The 20,068-nt window shown below is 34.1% G+C and overlaps 1 protein-coding gene across 1 annotated transcript in view; it reads left to right on the plus strand.

The window, feature by feature from the left end:
• SRD5A1 (steroid 5 alpha-reductase 1) overlaps positions 1 to 9,582 on the plus strand; it is a 28,040-nt gene extending 18,458 nt beyond the window's left edge. Inside the window, exons 4-5 of the mRNA XM_074200225.1 lie at positions 2,806 to 2,956; positions 9,189 to 9,582. Coding sequence (XP_074056326.1) covers positions 2,806 to 2,956; positions 9,189 to 9,255 — 218 coding nt within the window. The 3' untranslated portion in view covers positions 9,256 to 9,582. The remainder of the gene's footprint in view (positions 1 to 2,805; positions 2,957 to 9,188) is intronic.
• Positions 9,583 to 20,068: the final 10,486 nt, after the last annotated feature.

Genomic DNA, 20,068 nt, shown 5'->3' on the forward strand with positions numbered 1-20,068 from the left:
TGCCAGTATAATTTCCATAAAAGCTTGAGTCTGACCAATCACTCTTATGTTCAAGAACCTTCAGTGACTTCTCATAGCCTCTAGGATACAGTATTAAAAACCCTTCACAGTCTGACTCTAGCCTATATTTCATAACTTAACTTCGTATTACTCCCCTTCACACATTGCTAATGGAGCACTTTTGTATGTACTTGATTCCTTCTCTCAGTGAAAAAAGATGAAAAGTGTAGAGGAAAACTGTGAGAGAGTGGCAGAATAATAGGCAATATACCCCAGTGACTAAGCCCAAGAGTCTTAGTGGATGGCTAGATGAAATAAAGTGTTGGTATGGGGGTCTGGGGTTGGCAAGATATAGGGAGCTGAAGCCAGAAATCACTTATTTTCTAATCTAGACAACTCCACCCCAGGAAGGAATGCATATCACAAATAATGCTCTCATGGTGCTACTTTTTTTTTTTTTACTCAGCATTGGTTCATAAACATTTTGCTATGTTTTTTTTGAACTGTTTTTATTTCTCATTCTTATTTTTTTCTCATTGTCTTTGGTGTTATTTTTTATAGTGTTCATTTCCAAATAGATTGCTTCCTTCTCTAGCTCTCTACTTTCCATTCATTGTAAATATCAATAAAGGAAAAAAGTTGAACAAAACTAACCAATACATGAACCATATTTGATAATATGTATAATATTCCATATCCTGATCCACCATAACTGCAGAGAGGAAGGGAGGTGAACTTTTTCTAGTGTGATCTTACAGTTAAATAGTGTTAAAAGTTTATTTTTTTTTAAATTGTGGTTTCCATTTACATTGTTGTAGTCATTTTGGATATTATTTTCTTGATTCTGTTTATTTTATTTGATATTAATTCACAAGTCTTTACCATGTTTCTGTAATTATCTTGTTTCATGATCATCATTTCTTAATATTTCTTAACATAAAAGTGATTTTTATGTACTGCTATTATGCTCAGCTATTACCTAATCAATGGGATCTACTTTGTTTCCAGGGTTTTTTGTTATTTTGCTACCACAAGAAGTGTTGACAACTTTAACAAGTCTCAGAAGACTCTCTGCTATATTATGGGAGATATTCCCTAAGAAAAGAGCAATCCCTTTTATTATTTGTGCTTGTTTGTGTCAGTTCAATAATGTTAGCCTCACCACTATCCAGCAGGGAATCCCCAACCAGCCCCAATGAACCATTATTGGATGATCTTTCTCGTTATACATTAGACATGATTTATAAAGGGAAGAAAATTGAAATCCAATGTTCTTTGCACTGCACTATGCTGGCAAAGCATTTTCTTCCAAGCTGCCTAAATTGGAATTGTTTGAAATGCATAAAAATTTCCCTACAGATGGGAGCTGCCTTTGGCATTTTACTAGAAATTCAACTCTTAAGTAGGTAGCTTTAGGAGAAAATGACAAAGAGTAAATGCACCATTTTTTCTATTTAAGTGATTGACTTTTTTAGGAATATATAAGAGTGATTAACAGATTTGGGGAGATGTTAAAAAAATCAATGCATTGGAAAAATTTCACATTATTTATAATGTCCTGCTTCTGTGGACCCCAGTCTTTGAAAAAGAAGAGGTAGGGTGACTTTACTTATCTCTTTATTGGGGCTAGTCTGCCAGGTTTTTTTTTTCCCTTCACAACAATGGGGTTAAGTGACTTGCCCAGGGTTATCCAGCTAGGTTATTATTAAATGTCTGAGACTGAATTTGTACTCAAGTCCTCATGACTCCAGAGCTAGTAATCTATTCACTGTGCCTCCTGGCTGCCCCCCAAGCTAGTTCTTCATAATTTCACAACAGATGTTTCTTCCTTCATGGCTTCTATTCTTTCCATTTGAAACTTTATAGTCTTTGCATGTATTATTTTCCTGGCAGTGCTTACTTCATTTTGTATCGGTTCATGCAAGTCTTTGTCATGTTCCCTTATAGTAGTTATATGCTTTAACCATACTTTGTTTACCCTTCTCCAATTGTTGGTCATCTACTTTGTTTTCAGTTCTTTTCTGCCATAAAAAAGTTTTGCTATAAATATTTTGATATATGATATATGAGTAACCTTCTTTGGGGGATATACTTAACAGTAGACTCTCCAGGTCAAGGGAATATGGACATTTTTGTCACTTATTATTACTAAATGCATATTAGTCACTAGTTATTCCAAATTGCTTTCTAGAATGCTTATATCAGTTCATCAGTATATCAATAATGCATTTGGGTGTCCTTTGCAATAACTTCTCCATCATTAATTATTCTGAATTTTTGTCATCTTTTCCAATGAGATTATTTTGATTCTATTTAAAGGTTTAGAGCATTCTATCATATTGCTATTGAAAATTTGCAATTCCTTTGTGAACTGTTTGTTGTTATCCCTTGTCCACATATCTATTGGGAATGGCTTTGGGCATATATAGTCCTATTTTATTTTATTTTAAAATTGATCTGGTGTCAGTTTATCAGATTTCAACTTCAGATAACCTGAGTTAAATCCATATCTTGAACTTTAAACAAATCTGAATGTAGTTGATAAATATATTTTGTGTTCTGCTTAATTGAGAAGTGTGTAAAAACAGAAATTGAAAAAATTGAAGTAAATTATTCAAATTGGCAGTCATGATGTAAGTTCTAAAAGGGATTTCTCACATTTACATTGGTGTTCTCTGAAAGTCATTGAAAGAAACCACTTGAAAATAGTCAGTGCTCATGAACTGATAACATTTCACTTTTTTGTCAGGGGTAGGGGGTGTTCATGGCAAATTTATACTTTCATTCTCCTTTTGTTAATTTTAGGAGGCTTGTTTGAATATGTTTCTGCAGCCAATTTCTCTGGAGAAGTGATGGAATGGTATGGTTATGCTCTTGCGAGCTGGTCCTTGGAAGGCATTGCATTTGCAATATTTACAACCTTCATTTTAGGGTCCAGAGCAAAACAACATCACAGGTAAGTTTTTTTTATCTTAATAATTCTATATGCTTATTTTCACTTGTCTTAATTACAAAAGCTGGGGTAGCAGTCATGATTTTTCAGGCAATAGTAAAAATAAACTTGATATGAAGAAATAAACAGAGGAACTAAATTATGCTTAAAGGGCCCATAGGTTATCCCTCAATGTCAATATTTAACACACATATGCACCAAATAATATAGAATCTAAATATTTAAAGAAATAGTTAATGAAGTGAGAAGAAGATATAGTAAGCCTATAATATTAAGGGACTTTTATGTATCTTTTTCATATTTAGACAAATCTAACAAAAAGATAAACAAGAAGAAGCTGGCTAAAATTTCAAAACAGATTGAGATGAGAAATTTTTGATGATTACTGAATGGAAAGAGCAAGACTTTTGCATACCTTTTAAGTGTGTGTGTGTGTGTGTGTCACCTTTACAAAAATTAACCATATATCGAAGTACAGAAGCTGCACAAATGAATGCAGAAACACAAGCACTAAATGCTTCCTTAAATAAACACAGTAAAGCAAAAATTATATTAATGGACCTTTACAGAAAAAAAGAAAATTAATGAGAGACTAAATAACTCAATCCTAAAGAAATGATGACTCAATGAACAAAATATAGAAATAATAGAAAATTTCATCAATGAAAATGATACCAATTGAAAGCATAGCAACATTTATGGAAGGCAGTTAAAGCAATCCTTAGGGGAAATGGATATCTCTGAATATTTTCATCAAGAAAAGAAAGATCAATTAATTGGGCAGATAGCTATAAAAACTGGAAAAACATAAAATCAAAACTCTTGATTAAATATCAAATTTAAAAATCTGAAAATCAAAGAAGCAGTTAACAAAATTGAAAGAAAAAATACCCCCAAATAAAAACATTTAATAAATAAAACTAGATGCTAAGTTTTAAAAACTAATATAATAAATAAATAGTAAATTTGACTTAAAAAGAGCTAGAAAATCAAAATATTATTAATCAAAAATGTAAAAGATTCACAGTTGATGAATAAAGATGACTATTAGAATCAATTTATGCCAGCATAACTGATAATATAGATGAAATAGAAGAATACTAACAAAAATATAACATGCCAGCTTACCGGAAATAAAAAAGATTATTTAAATAACTTAGTATCAGAGAAAGAAATTAAGCATGCCATAAAAGACCTCCCAAAGGAAAAAAGTCAAGGACTAGATGGTTTTACAAATGATTTCTACCAAATATTCAAGGAACAGTTAATTCTAAATATTTTATACATTTTTTTCCTAAAATAGAAACCCTTTCAGATTCTTCTTATGAAACAGATATGGTCTTTATACCTAAACCAGGAAAGAAAACTATAGTTTAGTATCTCTACAAAAATATTACATAAAAAATTAGCAAATAGTCTCCAACAACTATTGTCTCATTTCCATGTGTTGCAGCTGAGCAACCAAGTTTCTCATCACAAATTTTGTATGTAGTAGGTTTTGTATATTCTATCATGTTTTATAAATGTTTGTTGAATGAAACATAACAGATGAACAGCTGATGTACTCTTCACAGTGAGTGTGACCTTGGACATGACCTTGAGGGAGTCATGAACTCCTCTGATTGGTCAAGGAGATCTAGTTCATAAACTCCTATGTCCTTCAGTTGCCTCTCTAGGGTCACACAGTCAGTCAATAAACATTTATGAAGCACCTGTTATGTGCCATGCTTAGCACTAGAGAGCCCAAGAAAATCAAAAATAGTCTTTGCCCTCAAAGAGCTCACCATCTAATGGGGGGAGACAGCAATCAAAAAATATTTACAAATGAACTATAAGGAGAATAAATTTAACATTTCATGGAAGTAATTAACAGAAAGAGTGCTCTGAAATTAAAATAGGTCAGGGAAGGCTTCCTGTAGCTACTGGAATTTTAATTGGGACTTGAAGGAGGCCAGGAGGTGGAAATGAAAAGGGAGAGAAAATATTCTAGACAGGGAAAATCATGAGGTCCAGAAATTGAATGTTTTACAACCAGTGTCTCTGGGGCAGAGTAGGGGGTAGAGGGTAAGGTGTAAGAAGACTAGAAAGGTTCCAGAGGACTAGGTTTTGAATGTGTTTTGAATGCCAAACAGAGAATTTTGTATTTGATCCTGGAAACAATAAGGAACCACTTGTTTTAGGGGTAGAAGGAAGAGAATGACATAGTGGAAGGAAAATATGCTATAGGATGCTGAAGGAAAATCACTTTCATCAATAAATGGAGGATGGATTGGAATGGGAAAGCTACCAGCAGCTATTATTGTAAACCAGACAATGAGGGCCTATACCAGAATGGTACCATGTTAGAGGAGAGAAGGGTGGCATAATCTGGATGTGTCATAAAGGTGAAACTGACAAAAATAGAACTAATTAAAGAAAATAGATGGAAACTATGTTTTGTTGAAATGTACCATAGACAATTAATATCATTGCTTAACATATATGTACCAAATGGCATAGGATCTTAATTTTTAAAGGAAAAATATAGGGTGAAATAATAAAACTACAGTAGTAGAGATATCTCAGTTTATCCCTTTCAGGCATAAAAATCTAACAAAAAGATATAAAGGACATAATAAAATTTGAGAAAAATTAGATATGATAGAATGCTGGAATTTGTTGAATTGGAAAAGTAAGAGTATACCTAATTTTCAAGTTTACCTTCCCAAAAATTGATTACATATTAGGAGATAAAAGATCTGCAAATTAGTACTGAAATATTAAACATCTTTTAAAGATCATAATTCAATACTTTAATTTTGAAAAATGAATGGGTCAAAAAACAAATCATAGAGACAATAAATAATTTCTTTTAAAATTATGACATTTGGAAAGCATAATGAAATTTGTGTGATGCAACCAGAAAAAATAAATAGGGGTAAATGTTTATCTCTAAACTCTTTTATCAAAAAGAGAGAACAAATCAGTGAATTTGAATATAACCAAAGAAATTGTTTTTAACTAGAACATTTTTAAAAACAATTAAATAGGGGCAGCTAGGTGGTGCAGTGGCTAGAGCACTGGTCCTGGAGTCAGGAGGACCTTAGCTCAAATCCAGCCTCAGACACTTAATAATTACCTAGCTATATGACCTTGGACAAGTCACTTAACCCCACTGCTTTGCAAAAAACAAAAACAAAACCAATTAAATACAAAATCAAAATTCTGAAAATCAAAGATTAACAATATCGAAAAAATAAAAAACCTCTACTGAATTAGTAAATAAAAATCAAAGTTAGTTTTTTAAAAGAATAAAACCCTGAGATTAAGAATAGTGAAAATAAAAAAAAGCTCATCGAATCAATAAATAATAATTTATTTAAAGGAAAAAACCCTTAGTTAAATTGATTGTAAAAAAAAGAAGAATCAAATTAGCAGTATCAGAAATTTTAAAGTTGGACTTGTAACCAGTGAAGAAATAGAGGAAATTAATAAGAGCTCTTTGGCTTAGTTACATAGCCATAAAATTGATGATCTAAATGAAATTATTAATATTTACAAAAATATACACTACCCCCAAGTTAGTGTAACAAGACAGGAAATAGAGGACTTAAATAGCCCATTCTTAGAAAAGGAAATTGAGCAGTTTATGAATAAACTCAAAGAAAATACAGAAAAGCGGCATGGCTAGGTGCCGCAGTGGATAGAGCACTGACCCTGGAGTCAGGAGTACCTGAGTTCAAATCCAGCCTCAGACACTTAATAATTACCTAGCTGTGTGGCCTTGGGCAAGCCACTTAACTCCATTCATTGCCCTGCAAAAACAAAAAAAAAAATACAGGAAAACCTAAACTAATTAGCCCTCATGAATATTAATGCAAAAATTATATATATAAATTATTTAAGCTCAGAGACCACAGCAAAACACCTCAAAGAATATACACTATTAGCTGGCCAGCTTTGCCCTCCATATTCTAAGCCCTCTGATCCTTTAATGTGGAAGCTGCTAAAGCTTGTGTTATCCTTACTGTGACTCCACAATACTTGAATTGTTTTTCTTCTGTTTGTAATGTTCTCTCCTTGACTGTGTGCTCTGGGATTTGACTATATCTATAGATATATCTATATGGACCTATAGATATAGATACAGATATTTATATATTCCCCAAAGTTTTCATTTTTGCATTCTTTCAGGAGGGTGATTAGTATATTCTTTCAATTTATATTTTACCCTCTAGAATATCAGGGCAGATTTCCTTGATACTTGCTTGAAAGATGACATCAAAGACCTTTTTTTTTGATCATGACTTTCAAGTAATTCAAGTTTTTAAATGATCTTTCCTGGATCTTTTTTCCAGTTTGCTTATTTTTCCAGTGAGATCATGTTCTCTTTTATTTCCTTCATTCTTTTGGTTTTGCTTTAGTGTTTCTTGATTTCTCATAAAGTTATTAGCTACCATTTATTCAGTTCTAATTTTTAAGGAATTATTTTCTATAATGAATTTTTGTCTCTCTTTTTCTATTTGACCAATTCTAGTTTTCTCCTCATTGGATTTTTGTACCATTTTTACCATTTGGCTTAGTTTGGCTTTTAAAGTATTTTCTTCAGTAATTTTTTTGTATCTTCTTTAACAAATTATTGACTTGTTTTTCAGGATTTTCTTGCATCACTCTCATTTTTCTTTCCAAATTTTCCTCTCTCTTTACTTGATTTTCAAAATCCTTTTTGAGCTCTTCTATAGCCTGAGACCAATTCATATTCTTCTTGGAGTCTTTGGATGTAGAAACTTTGACTGTTATCTTCTTCTGAGTGTATGTTTTGATCTTCCTTGACACCATAGTAACTTTCTATGATCAGAATTTTTTTCTGTTGTTTGTTCATTTTTCTCATTCTATTTCTTGACTTTAATTCTTTGTTAAAAGGAGCTCTGCTTCTGGAATGGAGGGCCCACTGTCCCAAGCTTCAGGGGTTTTTGTGCAGTTGTTTTCAGATTTACTTCTTGGGACTTGTAAGTTTTCAGTTCTTTCAAGGAGGCAGGATCTTTGGAGAGGTGCATTTACTACTCTTCTGACCTGTGCTCTAGTCTGTGAGTGTCCACTAGCACTCTTTCCTGCCCTGCAATAGTGCCAAGGGTCACTGCTCCAATTCAGCTGCAAGCTCTGGTGTGCTATTGGTCCTCCTCATCTGGTGATCACCACCAAGGACTGTGATTCATATCCAGATGGACCCAAAACAAGAGTTCTGTCTCAATACTAGCAAAATGATCCCTGTAATTTCCTTCTGATCAGTTGTTCAACATCCTGACTATCTTTGACCTGAGAGCTCTGGAAACAACTGCTGTAACTGCTAGTTCAGTGGCTTTCAAGACCTGCTCCAGGTGCAACAGACCTTTCCTGCCAATCTTTCTAAGTCAACTTTGGCTAGAAAAATTCTTTTACCCTGACTTTTTGTGGATTCTGCTGCTTCAGGAATTGATTTATGGCATTATTTAAATATTTTCAGAGGAGTTTTGGGGAGAGCTCAGGTAAGTCATTGCCATTTTCTCAGCCATCTTGGCTCTGCCTCTCCAGAATCCTCATTTTAATAATTAAACAGTTTTATAGAAAGGTTCAGATAATAATTTCCTTTCATTTTAAAAAATCCATATTTGATACTGGATGTTGTAGAAAGAAAACAGAGTTGATCCAAAGAAAAACTTATAATAATTAGTGCCTTCCCAAAAGCAAAGGGGCATATTTGTGAGTGAGTAGTTTTTTTCCTCATTGGACCTTGCATGTTATTTGGGGAATTTTTTTTTTATTTCAGCCCAGTTTTCCAACAGCTGTCTTTTTTTTTCAGCTCTGTGGGGAAGGTTCTGTCTTCCCATTGTGTTGATCAATAAGAATAAATCAACAAGCATTGAGTAATTGCTTATTTTGGATCTGCCAGATACTGTGCTAAGTGCCGGCAATGAAAATAGAGATGTGAGGCAAGATCAGCAACCCTGATGATATCAAAATAAATGAAATTGGTTCTCTTATGAATAACAACATATATCTGATAACCCATTTCATAAACGAAATTGTTATAGAAATTCTATTGCCATCATATGTATTAGCTTAGTAAAAAAGATCTATTTCAGCTATTTCTTTGTTTTATGGTGATGATAACAAAACCTATCTTCCATTGCTTTTATTTTGAAAGTACCTGGTTAAAGCTTTTTAGAAAGAATGGTCCTTGCGTTAAAAAAAAATTATTTTTTTTTCTTTTTTTAAGGTGGTACCTGGAAAAGTTTGAAGACTATCCAAAGTTGAGGAAAATTATAATTCCATTTTTATATTAAGCACATATCGCTGAAAATTTCTGTCTTCAGCTTCAAGGGTTTGCATAATTTTCTCTGGAGTATATACAGATATATGTATATATATGTGTGTGTGTGTGTGTGTGTGTGTGTGTGTATGTATGTATGTATGTATATGCAGACACAAAATGTCATTTTTATGAATAATATTTCAAAGAATTTTCTAAGAAATTTTTCTGAATAAATTTTCAGTTCTAAAAACAGACTGGACAAAATAGCAGCATATTCCTAATACTGAATACAAAGGAAATAGTCTCTGGCTCTTTGATTTCTGATTATTTCTGAAAATAATAGTTTTGCAGAGCTTAATGATACAACTACACTTTGTGAACTCCTAAAGAGGAGGCACTGACTTTAGCCCTCCTGGTATACCCAAGTACTAGCTCATGGCCCATAGTAAACATTTAATAGTAATTTTTACTGACTGACTATGCCTGTGTCTTGATAGAGCAAATGGTTCCAAATAGAACATTTTCCTTCCTGTTTTTTCCCAAACTATTCTACCAAGGAATGATTTTCAAAACTTTTTGGTACAGATTTTTTTTTAAAAATCAAACATGAGAACAAATTAGGTATGCAAAAGCAAATTATCCCTATAAATGATGTTTAATAAACCTTTTTGTCCCTTCTCCAACTTGTTAATAACTTCGCTCTTCTACCTTCTCAGCTGGGATCCTTGTCTCACGTTTTATTTTTTAAATTTGCCAAGACTCCCTTTTCTTCTCTTTTCATCTAAGGTCACTCAGATCCTTTTTACCCTTGTCTTAGATAAAGAGATGGCCCTTCTCCTTGCCCAGACAAATCAATTACATGCACACATGATTGCATTTTATCCTCTTACCCAGCAGATTGCCCCTTCTTATCATCTACATTCTCTTCCTCAATTTCATTGTCTTCTTGCCTTCCAGTTGTTTTCCTAGTGCTTTCAAAGATATCCAAATTTCTTTTGTCCTCAGCCCCGCCCCACCCCTCATTTGGTCCACCCATTCCATGGGTAGTCTGTGAGCAGTGAGTGCTTCTGCTTCTTCTTCTCTCACCTCACTATCTTCTTAACCATCTACATTCTGGCTTCTGCCCTCACCATTCAATTGAAACTGCTCCTTCCAAAATCCCTAATGCACTCTCAATTGCCAAATCTATCCTTTTATTTCTATCCTTAGCCTTCTTAATCTCTCTGCAGCCTTTGACAGTATCAGTCCCTCTCTTTGTATGCTCTTTTCTCTTTATTTTAGCCCCACTTTGCTCTCTCCTGGTTCTACTTGTCTGACCAGTTTCTTTTGTGCTAAGTAATACCTACTAACTGTGGCTGTCCATCAATCTGTCTTAAATTTTCTTCTCTTTTTTTGTACTATTTCATTTGGTGATTTCCTCCACTCCTGTGGATTAAATTATCATCTCTACACAGATGATTATCCTTGTCCAGCCCTAACCTCTTTCCTGATCTCTAATCTTGCATTTCCAAATATGCATTGGACATCTTCAACTGGATAGGCTTCATAAATTCAGCATGTCCAAAAGTGAACTAATTATCTTTCCTCAAAACCCTCCCTTCCTTCTAATTTTCCTATTATTGTGGATAATACTACTACTTTCTTTTGCCTAGGCTCACAAAGGGGTATTCCTTTATTCTTCACTATCTTTTAACCCCATCTCCAACAAGTTAACAAGTTTTGATTTTTCTACCTTTGTTACATCTCTAGTATGTGTATCCCTTGCCTCTTCTGATATTATCACCACTCAGGTCCAACTTTCATCACCTCAAGCCTAGACCATTTCAGTAGCTTTCTGGTTGACTACTTGCCTGAAAGTGTCTCCCCACTCCAGTCCATCCTCCTTCAGCTATCAAAATTATCTCCCTTAAACACAGATCTGACCACATCACCCCTTTATTCTGTAAACTTTAGTGACCCTCCTTTGCCTCTATCAAATATAAAATCCTCTATTTTGCTTTTAAAGTTCTTCATAACCAGTCTTCTTACACCCTTATCCCCTGTAATCTGTATTCCAGCAACATTGGCCTCCTGTTCTTAATTTCATATGACATTCTGTCCCTTGGAGGTAGATTTTTAACAATGCAATGATCTAAGGTAATTCTGAAGGACATATGATGAAAAATGATATCTCATCTCCAGAAAAAGAACTGAGAGTCTAAATGCAGATCAAAGAATATTTTTTAAAAACCTATTTCCTCTTTTTTTTCTTTTTTCAACAATAGTATGGAAATACATTTTGCATGATTTCACATGCATAATCTATATCAAATTGCTTGCCTTCTCAAGAAAGGGTGATGGGAGGAATGGAGAAAATTTAAAACTCAATTTTTTAAAAAAATCTGTTAGATTTTTACATATATTTAATGAAATAATAATATATTGGGAGAGGGTGACTCAGTCTGCCAAGTCTGCCAAAAGAGATCAAAGAAAGAGGAAAAGGATTTACATATTCAAAAATATTCATATTATGTGCTTTTTTATGGTGGCAAAAAGCCCTAAGGGGATGCTCCCCAATTGGGGAATGGTTGAACAAATTAAGGTATATAAATTTAATTAGTATATTCTTGTGCTGTTAAGAAAATGAGGAAACAAATGAATTTGAAGAGTCATGGCAGTATTTTTATAAACTGAAGTAGAGTGAAGTAATCAGGACCAGAAGAAAAATTGATACTATAACATCAGCTTTATAAATGGATAATTTTGAAGTGTTGTATAACCTGATGAAAAATGAAATGAACCTGGAGAACAATCTATATAAAAGCAACACTATATAAACAAATATCTTGAAAGCTATAAGAACTATAATCAGTGAAATGGCTTACATAATTTCAGAGGACTGATAATGAAGTATGTTATCTATATCCTGATAGAAAAATAATGCATTTAGGTGAAAAATGAGACATTTATTTTGAAAATGACCAGTGAGGGAATTTGTTTTGTTTGACTGTGTGTGTGTGTGTGTGTGTGTGTATGTGTGTTAATTGAAAGAAATTTATTTTCTTTTTAAAGGAGTAAGGGATAGGAAGGAAGGAAAATTACTTGTGAAATAAAAACGAAATTTCAATTTGAAAAAAAAACAGTTCCTATGCCCAAAGGGCAACAAAAATGTGCATACCCTTTGATCCAGCAATACCACTACTGGGTCTATATCCTGAAGAGATAATGAAAAAGGGTAAAAACATCACTTGTACAGAAACATTCATAGCAGCCCTATATGTGCTAGCAAAAATTGGAAATCAAGTAAATGTCCTTCAAACTGGTATATGTATGTCATGGAACACTATTGTTCTATTAGAAACCAGGAGGGATGGGAATTCAAGGAAACCTGGAAGGATTTTTATGAACTGATGCTGAGTGAGATGAGCAGAACCAGAAAAACACTGTACACCCTAACTGCAACATAGGGCAATGATCAACCTTGATGGACTCGCTCATTCCATCAGTGCAACAATCAGGGTCAATGTGGGGCGTTCTGCAATGGAGAATACCATCTGTATCCAGAGAAGCAACTGTGGAGTTTGAACAAAGACCAAGGACTATTACCTTAAATTTAGGGAAAAAAACCTAATTATCTTATTGTCTGATCTTGCTATCTCTTATGCTTTATGTTTCTTCCCTAAGGATAATTTCTCTCTCATCACATTCAATTTGGATCATTGTATACCATAGAAACAATGTAAAGACTGACAAATTGCTTTCTGTGGGGAGTGGAGGAAGGGAAGTAAGATTAAGGGGAAAAATTAAACTCAAAATAAATAAAATCTTTGATAAAAAAAAGTTCCCAGATCTCTTAATTGCCAAATATATGGTGCCTTTTCCCCAATCCTCATCTTTTTTTTTTTTTTACCTTTTCTTACAGCATTTAACACTGTTTTCTGTGTCCTTTTGAATAATTTCTGTTTTCTGGGTTTTATGGTATTGTTTTTCTGCAGTTCTTACCTGTCTAACCTCCTGAGTCCTCTTTTTACTGTATTATTCACCCCATCTGAGTGTATCCCCAAGACTGCCCTGCCCCCCTTCCATTCTCTTGGTGATTTCATCAACTCCCATAGATTTAAGTATCATCTCTACACAGATGACTTCTGACTCTGTCTATCCATCCCTATTCTTCTTTTTTAAGGTTTGGTTTTTTTTTTAAGTCCCCAAACCTAATCTTATCCTTCACCGATATTGTGAATTAAGTGAACCGTGAAGGTCTAAAGGAGATGGGAGATGTTTCTATTAACTGTATTAACTTTTAAATACTTTCTATGTTCCAGGAGGCCCAATCAGGATATCATTTTAAGTTTAAAGGTTTAGGTTAAAAATTCTTGGGGAGATGAGGTTTGTCATAAGGAGGTTTGCTTATCTTTCAAGCAGCCACAAGTCCTTTCCCCTTTCAGAAGGGGTAATGGCGCTCAAAAAAGGAACATAAATTCTTAGGAAGAACACACTTGCGCTACAGTTGATGGCTTTGTTCCTATGTTGTTCAGATCCTGACATAAGCCAAATTCTGATTTTCCTGAGAAAAATCTCAGTAGAGGCATGAATCAAAAGAGATTTTAGGAAGAAATCTCCAAGAAAGAATCCAATATTTGTAATCTTTAGGAGTTGGTAGATTTACACAGCTCACCTATCCATATATCTTTGTATCTCCCAGAGCCTCACACAAAATTTTGTGTCTAGCAATGTTTAGTAAATATTTGCTAAAATGCATTGAGCTGACCCAAGATCAAGAACTAAAATTGCAAATGCATACAAAGTTCAGATGTGACATCATCTCATAAATAGCTGTCTATTCTTTTGATTTAACTATGATTAATCTTTATCCTCAGTTTTCATTTATTCAGTCTTTTCCATATTCTAATATTGTCAAGTGGAATGAACTTAATTATATATATATATATACATATATATATATATATATATATATATATATATATATATGAGACTGACATTGTCTAGCGTAACAACAGTTATTGGAAATTGAACAGCCTTAGTTGCAAAACCTTCAGAACACACAGCAGTCTCCTTTTCAAGAAGAGGACTAAAGTGTTTCCTAATGGTTTATGATCTTAAATCTGACATTTTTAATCTAATCAAATCAACTTTGTAGTGTTCCTCTCATCTTTTCTACACATCTGAAATAACATGATACAGGTTTTTAAGAAAACTTTAAATATTTTTTAAAATGTCATTTTATTTTTTTCAATTTACATGTAAAGATAGTTTTCAGTATTCATCTTTTGTAAGCTTCTGAGTTCCATATTTTCCCCTCCCCATGACAGTGAGTAGTAATCTGATATAGTTTATACATGTACAATCATGCTTAACATTTTCATATTAGTCAAGTTGTGAAAGAAGGATCAGAACTAAAGTTGAAAAAATGAGAAAAAGCAATAAAACAAGTTTTAAAAAAAGTAAAAATAATCTGCTTTTATCTGCATTTAGACTCCATAGTTTTTTCTCTGGATGTGGAAGGCATTTTCCATTACAAGTCTTTTAGAATTGTCCTTGATCACTGAGTGCTGAGAGGAGCTAAGTCCATTATTATAGTTGTTCATGACCCCATGTTGCTTTTCTTTTAGGTTAAAAAAAGTATGCTTCAAGTCTATATTCAGACATCAGGTCATTCTCTGGGTTTGGAAAACATTCTAAGTCCTTCAAAACTGTCTTGGATCAGGGGCAGCTAGGTGGCGCAGTGGGTAGAGCACCTGCCCTGGGGTCAGGAGTACCTGGGTTCAAATCCAGTCTCAGACACTTAATAATTACCTAGCTGTGTGGCCTTGGGCAAGCCATTTAACCCCATTTGCCTTGAGTTAGAAGGGTTTTTTAAAAATATGACCATAGAGAGCATTGATAATCTAATCCAAAAATCATTTCTTTTAATCATTTTATCAATTGGGAAATGCACTTTTTTTATAAATTTGACCCAGTCTCTCTGAGAAATAGGACTTTTTCAGAGAAACGTGTGACAAATTTTTTTCCCCACAGTTTATATTGCTAAATGTATTTTCCTCCATCGTATTCCACCACCACCCCACTCACCCATCCTCTTCCCTTCTAGTTCTTCTAGAGTAAGATAGATTTCTATATTCAATTGAGTGTGTATGTTATTCCCTCTCTGAGCCAATTCTGATGAGAATAAGACCCACTCCTCAATTCCCCCTCTCCCACTCCACTGAAATAAACCTTTTTCTTGCTTCTTTTATGTGAAATAGCTTACCCTATTCTACCTCCCCCTTTCACTTTCTTCAAGTACATTCCTTTTCCAAAAATTTCCCCCAAAATACAGAATCTGAATAGATACTATGTTCACTTTTTAAAAAATTTCTTTTATGTTCTTCCTTTCTATCCCATGGTTCTCTTTCTTTTTTTCCCATAGACCTAATTCCTCATCCACAAAATGACTAATATTGTAAACATGATAAACACAAATTTAAATGCACAACTTTAACCAGATTGTTCACCACTGAGGGAAGTAGGGTTGGAAAGGAGGGTGGTAGAAAATTGTGTAACTTATAAATATGCAAGTGGATGAATGTTGAAAAACTTTCATAATATGTAATTGGAAAAACAAAATAAAATATAATCTGAAAAAATCCATTTCATTCTCACCCCTTAATTCCATCTTTTTTAATATATTATCTCTTCCTATTCAACCCCCACCTGTTCCTTATCTATCTATCTATCTATCTATCTATCTATCCCTTCTAACTGCCCTAATAAAGGAGAAAATTCATATGAGTTAACAGTATCATCTTCCCATGCTGGAATATAAGTAGCTCAGCATCATTAAGCCCCTTATGATTTCCCTTTCCTATTTAACCTTTTTTACTTTACTTGATTCTCATAATGAAGGTCAAATTTTCTGTTTATCTCTTGTTTTTTCATCAGGAAAGTTTGAAAGTTCCTATTTCATTGAAGGTCCATCTTTTCCCCGAAAGAGTACGTTCAATTTTTCTGTGTAATTGATTTTTTGGTTGTAATCAAGTTCTTTTATCTTGTAATATACCATATTCCAAGCCCTGTGATTGATGCCTTAATGTAGAAGCAGCTAAAATGTGTTTTTCTGACTCTGGCTCCAGGATAACTGAATTTTTACTTTCTGCCTGTTTACAATATTTTCTCCTGTGAGCTTTGAAATTTGGTTATTCTGGGAGTTTTCATTTGGGGATCTCTTTCAGAGGTGATTGGTGAATTCCTTTAATGTCTATTCCCCCCTTTGGTTCTAGAATATCAGGACAATTTTCCTTGATAATTTCTTGAAAGATGATCCTAGGCTCTTTTTTTTAATCCTATCTTTCAGATAGTCCAATAAATTATAAAATATTTCTCCTGGATCTTTTTTCCAGGTCAATTGTTTTTCTAATGGGATAGTTCATGTTTTCTTCTAGTTTTTCATTCCTTTTTATTGTTTTTGATTTCTCATAAACTCATCAGCTTCAGCTTCCCTTTATTGAATGCTCTATTTTAAGGAATTGTTTTCTTTAGCAAGCTTTTATATTTCCTTTTCCTTTTGACAAATTCTACTTTTAAGGCATTCTTCTCCTTATTGGCTTTTTTGGACCTCTTTTTCCACTAGTCTGATTTTTGAAATGTTATTTCATTCATTATTTTTTAAAGTCTCCTTTACTAAACTACTGTCTTATTTTTCATGATTTTCTCACATCACTCTCATTTCTCTTCCCACTTTTTCCTCTACCTTCCTTATTCGATTAAAAAAAATCTTTTTTGAGCTTTTCCATGACCTGAGACCTATTCATATATTTCTTGAAGGCTTTGGATGTAGAAGATTTAATTTTTTTATCTTCTACTGAGTGTGTGTTTTGATCTTCCCTATCACCATAGTAACTTTCATGTTCAGATTTTTTTTCTTTTGCTGTTTGCTTATTTTCCTATGAATTGATTTTAACTCTTTGTTAAGGTGGGGCTTGGCTTCCAGAGTGGAAGATATACTGTTCCAAGCTTTTAGAGTTTTTTGCAGCTGATGTTAGAGACTTCTAGGGACCTGCAAGGTTTCAGTTCTTCCAAGGTGATATGAGCCTGTACTCTGCTGACCACTGCCCTAGAACTGTGAGAAGGGCCCCGCTCCCCCTGAACTGCAAGCTTTGTTGTGCTACTGTTTGTCCTCTTTTCCTAGGACCATGACCTGGGACTGAAACCCAGATCCAAGAATGACAAAGCTCCATAGTCCCACCTCAGCGTTAGCAAAGAGACCCCTGTCATCTTTTTCTGACCTACCTTCTGTGGACTGAGAGCTCCAGCAGCAGCTACCTCTGCCCATTCAGTGGCTCCCGAGGATTGCTCCTGGTTCACTGGGGTCAAATCTGCACTAGACTGTGCTCGTCTCTCACTGAGATGCAGCTTACTTTTCCTACAGAACTTCCAAGTTGTCCCTGGTAATCACGGGGCTGAGAGGTCTGGAAACCACAACCACTGTCACCTACCCTGTCACCCAGTTGTCCGACCCTGGATTCCTGGGGCAGGGTCACTCTACAGTGGCCCACACTGCACTTCTCTGTGCCCCTCTTTAGCCCTTCCCATCAATCTTCCAACTTGTCTCAGGCTGGAAAAATTTTTATTGCATCTTTTTGTGGGTTCTGCCACTCTAGAATTTGTGTAAAGTAATTATTTAAATATTTTGGGGATTGTTTGGGTGAGATCTTGAATGAGGCTTTACTCCACCTTTGGCTTGCCCCAGCCCCCCCCCCCCCCCCCCCCCCCCCGAGTGATTTTGAGTTACAGCATGCATAGGCAAAATTAAGACCAAATTTTTCTTACATCAAAGCCCACGCTTTCCACACACCAATTTTACCTTCCTCTAATAGAATTTCTGTTGGGAATTTTTTTTGAATAGTGTTGCTGTTAATACCTGCATTTTATTTATGACTTGTCCTTTCATTTATTCAGTGCTAAAGTTCAGATGTTACTTTTCAAATCCTGAATTGTGTGGTCCTAGAAATTATTCTGTTTTCTTAAGATTCATTTTATTTTTATAATGAACAAAAATCTATTTTCTCTCCCCCCCTTTTAAAAATAAAAGCAAAACCCTTCTAAGAAGTTCTTATTAAGAAAAACAAATTCCCTCATTGACTATGTAAAAAAATCTTATGTAACCAGACTTCATCACTGCTCTCTTATCCAATTTTCCCAAAGTGATTTTTAAAATTCTGTTTTACTCTTTGAAGCTTATATTTAAAGATCTTTATATCAAAAATGTTTTCCAAGTTTGAAATACTTGAGGTTTTATTAAATCTAATACTCTAATCACCAAAAAATAAAATCATTGGTGCCAGTATAGACTGAATTCTTAAACATCAAATCTAATAAAGGGATCTTTTCTTTTTGAAAGAAGATGGTCTAATTCTTGAGTTAACTCTTTAATTGTTACATCAGAACTTTCACTGACATAATTCCTGCTTTTCAGGGATTTTTGGTGGTTCGTGTTTTTTCACCATCAAGCAAGATGTTTTCACTGAGGTCAGTTGAGTTGTGGAATGTACCAGGTGCACTACATTTTTGCTATCAGCCTACTTGTTCAATCATTCAGTTCTGTCAAATTTTCTTGACCTTGTAATGGGGTTTTCTTGGCAAAGATACTGGAGTAGTTTGCCATTTTCTTCTCCAAAAAATTAGTAGCTTACCACAAAAATAAAAAATCTTTAAAACATGAGAAATATTACTTTTGTAGTTTCAGTCTCAAAGAGTTTTTAGTTACCTCCTCAGATCTACCCCTGCAATACAGAGAAAACTACAAAGAACTCATTTTCTTTCCTTGAGTGTCTGAATAATGAGTCCGTGCCTGAGTTCACCTTATTACATTAATATGAATTTAATTCCCCTTTAACATAAAAGTTACTATTAAAGCAAGTAATTAAACTGAACTTTGTACAAATGCTTTAAAAGAAAGAGAGATCTTCAAACAAACCCTAGATCAAATATGAATGTAATGGAATATTATGGTGCTGGAAGAAATAATGCATATGATGAATATAGGGAGGTATGAAAAGATCTACATGAACTGATGCAGAGTAAAATAAGGAAAGCCAAAAACTGAATATACACAAAGGCTACACTGATGTAAATGGAAAGTACAATGACATAAACACACATACACAAAATCAAAAGTGAACCTCCCAGGAGTAGTAAGTACATGTGGGGTTTTCATTTTTATTTTTGTGATTTTACCAACTATTGAGTTCCTAAGTCTAAGTCCAATCCTGTCAAGACCAAACCAAATCTAAATACAATCCAATTGAATGGTGCAGGATGTTTCAAACAAATCCCATCCTTGTTACCAATTGCAAGTTCTGGAGAGTTTGACCTCAAAGAAATCCTGTCAGATTTATCAATTGTAAGGCAGAACTCTGACTGCTTTTAAATGCTCTTTTCCTGATTGTTTTACAAGTTCTTTATTCAGAGAGACCAAAAGAATGCTTTGGAGGCTTGGAGAGATTTAAACCTTTTATGGTACAACCTTGGAGATAAGAGGTGGCAGGGTCATAAATCTCTCTACATAGCCAAAGTTTATCAGTTCCCCAAGTTCCTAGTCCACCAGGTCCACTTACCTTCACTTCCACGACCCATTAACACAGGATTGTTCGCTGTCCTGCTGTCCACCCAGTCTCCTGTATGCAAATTCTGTTCCTTAGCCTGGACATTTTTAGGGGTCTAGAACAAAACTGGCATCATACCAAGTCTGAGACATAAATATCATCATATAAACAAGGCATGTAACCTAGCTATCCAAATCCCATAAAAGGACTGTACATCTGAATTGATTATTATAACCATTACTAAGTGAATATCCAAATATTGGC

This window comes from Macrotis lagotis, chromosome X (assembly GCF_037893015.1).
Source record: "Macrotis lagotis isolate mMagLag1 chromosome X, bilby.v1.9.chrom.fasta, whole genome shotgun sequence".
In the NCBI taxonomy this organism is placed as follows: domain Eukaryota; kingdom Metazoa; phylum Chordata; class Mammalia; order Peramelemorphia; family Peramelidae; genus Macrotis; species Macrotis lagotis.